We start from the raw sequence: 9,483 nt of genomic DNA, 5'->3' as shown, positions 1-9,483 counted from the left end.
AATTTTACGAAATCATAGGTAAGGATGTACCCCGGAAGCAATCCACTAGCCTATGCGGAGGTGAAAACCTCATGAAAACATAGTTTCTTACTCCCACTTAGAAGGTGTGACCATGGCGGTCATGCAATGCAATGCAATATTATTCTACGATACCCGAACCATAACAACCATACAAACAAATGCATTTGAAAGATACATGATTTTTAAAACAAATTTTCGGTTTTTGACAAAAGGACAGCAAACAATCAATTTTATGGCTAGACTCTCCTATTCGGTCCCCAGTGGAGTCGCCAAGCTGTCGAAACCGTCTTTTTAAAATTTTAAATTTAATGAAAAAAATATGGAATCAACTTTTTGAAAAACGAAAATGAAGTCGCCACCAATCTTTTGTTCAGGTGTGATTGGATCACCTAATAAGTTTTGGTCATTTTAATAAAACATTTTGGCTTACTAAAACAACGATTTTGGTCTTCGAAATTTGAGAAAGCGGGTTTGGGATTCGGTTTCGTATGAGGAAGGATTAGCACCCTCATTACGCCCAAGATTAGTACCAAATCGGTTAGATACTGTCCTTATGTCTGAGATTTAAAAATGTTTTTGAAGTGCGGTCCCTTTTAATAACATTTGAACAACCCGAGTTGGTCATCAAAATCCTCTTGCTTAAGAGGAATATGGCATCACATCCAGCACGACAGGACATGATCCTTTATACCCTCGAAAACGTGATAAATTTTGACTTCCAAAAATTTATATGTTGAAAACCTCAAAAGGATGCCCGATTATTTAGTCTAACGAAAAAATCGAAACCCAGCACAATAGGGCACGACTCATCGAATTTCTAGATATCAGACATTGCCTTATTTTAGAATTTAGAGAGCATGAGTAAAATTTTAAAGGAATATTCAATTATTTTGGACAAACAGGAAACGTAACCCAGCACGATAGGGCACGACTCCCCAAATTACCAAACATCGAATATTACTTTCGTTTTAAAGGGTTTTTAGGAAACATGAATGAAATTCTAAAGGGACATTCGGTTATTTTGAGCAAACGAGAAATTGCAACCCAACACGTTAGGGCACGATTCCCCGAATTGCCAAATATCGAACATCGCCTTCGTTTTAAAGGATTTTTAAAAGAATGATTATAAAAATAGCTTAAAACTCGTTAATGCGACTTGAAATAAAACAAAATTAATCTTAAAGATTTGGACCTTATAAAATCAAATTTCATAAACCAAGTGAAAAACGATGATATGGGATAATACGCACATGAGATACAATCAATTAACAAACTAAAAATTAAGTATAGCTAACTTAAAAAATGTAACCCGATTGCAATCATGCATGGGAAATAATTGACATAATAATACAATGCTGAAAATAACAATATAACAATTTAATATAATCAAAACAATACACACAACACATAGCATGATATAAAATAACTAATGCAAGATGTAACAAAAAAATAACAATTAGGAGCCAATATGCTATAACGATTTTAAGATAATAACGAATAAATGGATACATGATATATAGGTTGACAAATTTGTATCGGAACTTGGGATATATGATTTTGAAACAGATATCATGGAATAAAAATTTGAATCAAACTACATGTAAAATATTTTAAAACAAATCCATTTGAAAATTGACAAAATACATGATAACTTAAATAATATATAATATGAAAGGATAATAAAATACATGATGAGGTATAATACACAAAATAGATTTACAAAATATATATACATAAATAATTTTTTAAAAATAATTATTTGTAAAAACATAGAAATACATACAAGCTTAAATTAATTTTATAACAAATTATATAATAGATTTAAGGACATGCTTATATATATATATAAAGAGAGAACTATATGTATAAAATACATGGATTTAATAATATATAAATCAAATATACGTACTAATATAAATAAGTATAAAAATAATCTAAATTTTATGTAAAACACATATACAAAACCCATTCAGCCGAACCAATGGAGAAGGGGAAACCCTAATGCTGTGCGCCACTCAGCCATGGCTTCATCATCACGAAAAATGATTGATGGCCTCCGATGGTGCCCCTTTTCTCCCCTGTTCCGAGTCCGGCGCTTAGGTCTGCCAATTTCGGCCTTGAAGTTTGCTCAAACTTCGATGTCGACGAAGATGATAGACCCCGGTGGCTTACATACGAAGATGAAAAACAATTTTCAGAAGAAAAAAAGGCAGAACATATGGCGCTCGAAATCACCTCTTAATCAGTTGCTTTTTTTGTATTGCGTATTATGCGTATATTGCCTCTATTTTCGTAACCCATTACAAAGAGGAAATCTCTTGGCTTTATAACCGAAGAGATAGAAAAAAATAAAAAAATACAATTTTTGCTCCTATCTGTTGTTGTCGTTTTTCTGTATTTACAGGTACGGGTACTGTGCTGGCGTACGGAGGTGCAAGCGTGGCTGCTGGAGGTAGTTGGCGGTCGTACTGCGCGAGGCTGGGGGTTGTACGACACCTGGAGGCTGCGATACTAAGCAAAGGCTAGGGTTTCTGAAATTTGGTTTAGGTATTAGGCCTATTGGGCCATCAGGGTTATAGGTTAGAGATGAAGTTGATTGGTTTGCAAACGGGCTTGAAACTAGGCTATTGAATTTGGGCTATTTGTAATAGTTTTGGACTGTTATAAGATTTAAATTTTGGTCTTGTATTTGGATTAGATTTTGGTTAAGTTTAATATTGGACTTTTATTATTGGGTTATTATTATTATTATTTTTTTGGTTTGTTTGTAACGGGCCGGGCAAATTTGGCCCACTACATTTGGATTTGGAAAGAAAAAGAAAATAAATAAAATAACAATATATTTCCGTATATTTCGAGTCATAACCTTATTTTTCGACTGTTAATTCAAAGTCAAATTGATAGAAAAATTATATTTTATTTCTTTTACAAAAAATTATAACTCAATTCTTACACTTTAAAATAATATTAAATTTTTTAAAAATTTTAAATATTTTATTCTAAAAAATTAGAATTCAGTTTCATATTTTGAGTCCACCCATACTTAGTATTTGTCCCAAACAAAAATTATTAGTCAAACACAATCTTATAAATAAAAAAATAAAAAACATTAAAATGCTATGATGATTCCAACTTAAAATTATTTAATTTTAAGGCTAATAATTATTAATTACATTATACCCACAGATTCAACGAAGTCTATTAAACACATAAAAATAAAAAATTTACCATCAATACTTAGAAGAGTCCAATCACAAAAGTACATCATTAGGTGATAAAACTCAACTTGCTTACTTTTCTTTTTTGACAACAATACTACATATATTTTTGTTTATTTATTTTACATAAATAATAACTGTGACGTCATTTTTAATTATTCAATTCAAATTTTAAATGCTTAACTTTCAAGGCGGGAGCCTACAAAAGTTGACACAATTTTACTTTTCTATTAAAATATGTTCTTTGTTATTCAATGAATTTTTTTTTAAAAAAAATTACTCAAATATAATGGTTAATTTTTTTTTAAAATTTGTTTTTAAAATTTTTATCTATACTTGTATTAAACTCCGATTGTGTTGATGTTACGAATTAGTTAAATATTAATTTAATTAAAATATATTTTATGTATAAAGTTATATTATTATGAAAATATTTTATAAATTATTGAATACAATTGGATAATATATTTTTATATATATTTTTATTTAAATATGATAATAATTAATAATGTTAAGATATTCTTTTTATAATTAATAAAAATTAAACTTATGAGATTAACATTACATATACAAATATAATATATTCTTAATCTAATCTATAATGTATAAATTTATTTATTTTTAATTTATCTTGTCAAAGTTTAAAATAAAATAAATATATTTTATAATTAAATTATAGATATATAATCAAATTGGTTTAATTCAACACAAATCTTAACTCAACCAAGAACATGACCCTTATCTATTTTTGGTATTATCCATAGAGTTTATTGTTATCCTCTTAATAATGTCGTCTCAAAGGTTTATAAAACATAAATTAACAATTATTTATTTATAAGACATCAATGATACAATGTTTAGGGTATTCTCTCTTTGAAAGTATAATGCATCTTACCATTACACTCAATAGATACTAAAGTTAAACGATAGATATAAACCTTCTAATTTAACAATTATTTATTCAAAAAAACATAAATTTGGCACTAAAAAATTACTAAAACTTTTTTTTAGCATGGATCATGAGTGAAGGGAACCATTATCTCATCATGTACCTTCATCATCGAACTTTGTAAAACCTTGAATTTTTCTTCGTTACTTTTTCACTTTCTTTTTTCAGCCCACAAATACATTAGAAATTTGGATTAATATTTGATAAACAGACTTGAAATGTTACCCATTCTTTATGTTTATTTCTTTTATTACATTTTAGAAAAAAATATAGCTCACCTTTTTTTAATAAAATGTCTGCATCCAAACAGTCAAAACATCAAAAATATGAAAAATTCATCTTCTTCCCCTCGCAACCCCACGCATACCAGACAAAAATGTTTCAACTCGCAACAGAAACTCGATGAAATGCTCTAGTTTGAAGCGATCCAAGCAAACACTAGTGAGCACTCTTTCCCAGCACAGACGAGCCCGTTAGGTGATTCTACACGTATTCCATTCTTCAGTCACCACAATCCTCTGAATTATTGCTGGCATCTCCTCCACCCACAGTATAGCTCATTTTTTAAACTTTGCTTACGAGTTTAAAATTATTAAATATATTTTTTTAAAATTTAATAGATTTAGTATGAGTTTAGATGGACGATACGGTGTGTTTAACTTACTTTTTATCTTACGCTACAAATTTACTACAGTAACTAATTTTACCGTTACTATTATTTTTAAATTAATTACATGTAAACATACCATAGATTCAAACCCTAAAAAAATTGTAGTTCAAACATGAATTTATATTTCATACCTACCTTTTAGCTAACAAAAGTCCAATTAATAGTTGTGGAAAATAACATTCAATTAATCAGCAAATAACCATACGATGTGGGGAAATTTCCGAAGACAAGACCTCACCTCGGTTCTTAAGTTTCCTTCCTATCAACTTGTGCGGTCCAATTGCTATACCATGATATTAATTTTTCATTATAATATTTTTTATTAAAGTTTAATCATATATTAAATTTAAATATTGAAATAATAATTAATAAGTGTTGGATGCAATACTAATGTATATTATATCACTCAAAAAATGTATAAATTTAAATTATGAAAATAATATTATTTGAAAGGATAGACATGAGCTTCAAATATAAACCACAAAACATGTATTAAGAATATCTAAGTTTGATATTTATACAACTTAAGGTTAAGGTTAAATCATTATTTGAGGTTTGAACTGTACAACATTTCCTACATTGGGCCTATTTTTTTTGTCCAAATCAAGTCTTAAATTTAGCAATTATTCTTATATTGGGGTTTTGAACCTTTTTTTTTGTATAAGTTAGTCTTTAAACTTAATAATTATTCTTATTCTTATATTAAGGTTTGAGCTTTAAAATTTTCAAGAGACTAACTTGAACAAGAAAAAAATTAAAACTTTAATGCGAGGACAATTATTAAATTTAGAGTCTATGTTAAATTTAAAAAAAAAAAGAAATTCTAATTATGATTTTTATTAACTTAACTTTCCCGTTTCAGAAAAAGCTATATTTAACTAGCTTTATCATCTTACTATTATATGATTTTTTTAAATTTGTTCATATCATAAGTGTGTGATTATCTAATAAATAAAATGATTGACAAAAATTGTAAGTTGCAATATAATTAATTTAATTAAATAATGAACATAAATTAGTTAAAAAGTAAAACGCGATACCATATTACAATTACCGAATTTAATAATAATGGATGGATATCTTTAAAAAATAGGATTTGGATTTTCCCTTCCAAAAAGATGTTAATAATTTAATGCCACATCTACCATATCATTACAAAATCAAAAATTTACCACAAAATGAAAAAAAAGAAAAAAGAAGATAATTCCATTTTAAAATGCTTTCGGCCAATTGATTATAATTCCAAGGGAAAAAAATCCCACGTGACACTCCACCCAATCTCAACCGTACAAAACATGATGATTGTATCAAACAAAGATCAACGGTGATAAGGAAAACATTTCCAATTCGAAATTATAAAATCAGGTGGCGGCACGTGGCCGGCCCTGCCTGCCACGCTAAAAGTAAAGTAAAAAAGAAGCCGAAACCGAATCTAGATCCGACGACCATATCTTCCCGTTAAGATCCAATCCAACGGCTATTAACAGAGAGATCAACTCAGCCAATCTAACGGCTTAAATTGAATCACCCCACTTCCCCTATAACACCATAAATACAAATCAAAACCCCCGCTTCAATTCTCCAGATTCACTCCCAAAAAAGAAGTTTTACAAAGCAAATATATCTCTGTCTCTCTATTTTCGCATCTGGACAGTTCCCGGTTTAACATAAAGCCGGTTTGACGTGCGCCGCCTGAGATGTCGCCGGCGGTTTCTAGTGTGATAAGAATCTCACGGTATAGGGAAGCTCAGTGGTGATAGAAGATAATCAAATCGGACGGCTCCGGTATTTATCTGGTGGGGCCCAAGGAGAAAAAAATCTAAAAAAGGGTAGGGGAAAAATGGAGAGCCAAAAGAGTCAGGGGAAGCTAACGCGAACACAGTCGTCGTTGCTCCGTTCATCGCCTACCGTCCGGTCGTCAATCCACAGTATGTCATCCATCACCGAAAGTGACTTTAGCAAAGACCAAGAAGAAAACCAGCAGCGCGAGTCGTTACTGAAAGATGAGAAAAAAACGAAACCGCCACCAAAGAGAACAGGTTCGATGTCACCGAGGATTATACCGGTCCGGTTCACCCCGGTTTTCGCCATGGCTTCCATCTCTTTCTTCACTCTCTTTTCTTTTATCTTCTTCTTTGGGTTTTATCTTAAAAGAGAAGAAATCCCCACATCGGAGAACCTCTTGTTAGCCTTAATCTTCGTCGCTATAACCCTTTTTTTAGCTTCAAAAAACAAAGCTTTAATCAACCAAGGCATTGTTTGTTTCAAATCAAGACTCTACTTCTCCAAACCTAATTCGAAGCCCGTCGAATGGTTCATTGGAGAGACCCAATGTAATAAAAACAACATCAGCAAAGAAAAAGAAAGGCTTCTTCCGACCGTAAGAGAAGGAGTGGAGTTTTACAGCAATGGAGATTTTTATGAAGGTGAATTTCATAAGGGGAAGTGTAATGGGAGTGGGGTTTATAACTATTTTGTGAATGGGAGATATGAAGGGGATTGGGTTGAAGGGAGATATGATGGGTATGGAGTAGAGAGTTGGAGCAGAGGGAGTAGATATAGAGGGCAATATAGAGAGGGTTTAAGACATGGATTTGGGGTTTATAGGTTTTATACAGGGGATTCTTATGCTGGTGAATGGTGTAATGGGCAAAGTCATGGTGTTGGTATTCAAACTTGTGCTGATGGGAGTTGCTATGTTGGGGAGTTCAAGTCTGGGGTTAAACATGGGCTTGGCTACTACCATTTCAGGTATGAAAATAAATTCCCGGCTCTTCCTTCTTTGGGTTTAATTTCTTGAATTCAAGTTCATTTTGGTTTCCTTTTAAAGCTTTACCATGGAATATCTGATTGATTAAGAAAATGGCACTGTGGTCATATATTATTCCTTAGATGTATTGGTTTTTTGTTGATCTCCAGGAAAACCCAGAAATTAATGAGATTTACTGTTTGATTATTAATATAAAATTTTCCCTTTTTCTACTTTCAGAATTATAATGAGCTGAGTAATTTGAGTATATCCAGCTCATTTCTGTTGAATTTCACCTTCTTCAAAAACTTTCTAAAATTGATTTTGTATTTTTCTTATTCAATAAGAAAGAAGTATTGATTTAGCATTTAAGTCTTCACCCAGAAATATGGTTGATGCTGACCTTATGATTAGTTTGTGGATCCTTCACTGTTTTTGGATTCAACCAATAAAAGCTTACGGAGAAACTTAATTTCCTTTTATGAATCTTTAATGCTTTTGCTTATGTTATTCGCTTTGGTCTCATTTATTAGGGAAGAACGAAGATTAGTTTGATCTTTCTGTATTTAGGTGAATCATTTGTATTCAATCAAAAGAGGTCTCATCATAATAATCGGTGTTGTAGGAACGGAGATAAATATGCCGGAGAGTATTTCGGAGACAAAATGCATGGATTTGGCGTTTATCACTTCGCGAACGGGCACTGTTACGAAGGATCATGGCACGAAGGTCGTAAACAAGGGTATGGAATGTATACTTTCCGGAGTGGTGACACCAGATGCGGCGAGTGGGATTCCGGCACCCTTAAAACACCTTTACCCCAACTAACCGATGCAGTCCTTCGAGCAGTTGAGGTATTTTTCTTTAAAACTCATGTACCTTCCTACTTAATATGCCATAAATTCCAATTCACTGATAATTTCCGGGTTTGCAGGCTGCTAGAAAAACAGCTGTGAATGCTGTTCATCTTCGCCGGGTCGATGATCAAGTAAAAAAGGCCGTTTTGGCTGCAAATAGAGCTGCAATGGCCGCTAGGGTTGCCGCAGTAAGAGCGGTTCAGAACCAGATGGATGCCAAATTTTGTGATATAGACGTATAAGACAATAGATTTGCTGGAAATTGTAGATGTTTTCTATGTAGTTTGAAGAGGTAACCCTGGTGAGCAAAAAAAAAAGCTCATTGGAGGTTTGAGAGATTTATGTTGAAGGGTTTTTCATTGATCACAAAATGTAACTTGTATATACTCTTTGTATATCAATGGAAAATCAGATTTCAACTTACATCTTAGTTGGTTGACTTTCTTTTTTATGATAAAAGTGGATGAACTAAAAGTAGTTAAAGAAGTGAACATCTTTATATGCAAGTTTCAGACATCATGATGTCTTCTTTTAGTAGGTGGTCGGAAAGAACAATGACGGTTACAAACAAGCCACAAATCTCTTTGGGGAATAATCCTTTTTACACTGTAAACTGTTTCAGATTATAAAATTCGTATGTTAAAAGGCATTTGCTATGTACAACATAAGGTGCTCCATACCATGGGAACAAGATGACAACCCAAAACCTAAAAATAAAACTAAAAAAAAAAAAAAATCAAATAAATCCAATCTACTAACTCTTTGGGTTTGTTTATAAAAGAAGAAAAGGGAAGAATGTGGTAGGATAATGTTTGGGATAAGACATGATTCCATATCTTGTAATAGCACATGAAGTGGCATGGTAGGGTTATTGTCTTGATTAAAAATCAATAAAAAAATCTTCAACTTTTCATGCATGCTACATCCACAGTCTCTGTTCTATCAAAATTTGAAAGCGTACAAAAGAAACTATACTTTTTCTTTTTTCTTGCATCCGAACCCTAGATTTAAATTAACCA

General features: G+C 31.7%; 1 protein-coding gene across 1 annotated transcript; it reads left to right on the top strand.

Annotated features, from left to right (window-relative positions):
• The first annotated feature begins 6,432 nt into the window (after positions 1-6,432).
• LOC107962496 (MORN repeat-containing protein 1) lies at positions 6,433-8,887 on the top strand. The gene is made up of 3 exons (XM_041114998.1): positions 6,433-7,609; positions 8,233-8,461; positions 8,542-8,887. The coding sequence occupies exons 1-3, from the start codon at positions 6,699-6,701 to the stop codon at positions 8,704-8,706; spliced, it is 1,305 nt and encodes a 434-aa protein (XP_040970932.1). The 5' UTR covers positions 6,433-6,698; the 3' UTR covers positions 8,707-8,887.
• Positions 8,888-9,483: the final 596 nt, after the last annotated feature.

This window comes from Gossypium hirsutum, chromosome A06 (assembly GCF_007990345.1).
Source record: "Gossypium hirsutum isolate 1008001.06 chromosome A06, Gossypium_hirsutum_v2.1, whole genome shotgun sequence".
NCBI classification, from domain to species: domain Eukaryota; kingdom Viridiplantae; phylum Streptophyta; class Magnoliopsida; order Malvales; family Malvaceae; genus Gossypium; species Gossypium hirsutum.
Note: the sequence above shows the minus strand (reverse complement) of the source record. Positions and strands in the feature narration are given on the sequence as shown.

Coding starts and splice junctions, on each gene's coding strand:
- LOC107962496 (XM_041114998.1), top strand. CDS start 6,699: ATGGAGAGCCAAAAGAGTCAGGGGAAGCTAACGCGAACACAGTCGTCG. Junction 7,610..8,232: donor CTTGGCTACTACCATTTCAG/GTATGAAAATAA, acceptor TCGGTGTTGTAG/GAACGGAGATAAATATGCCG. Junction 8,462..8,541: donor CAGTCCTTCGAGCAGTTGAG/GTATTTTTCTTT, acceptor CCGGGTTTGCAG/GCTGCTAGAAAAACAGCTGT.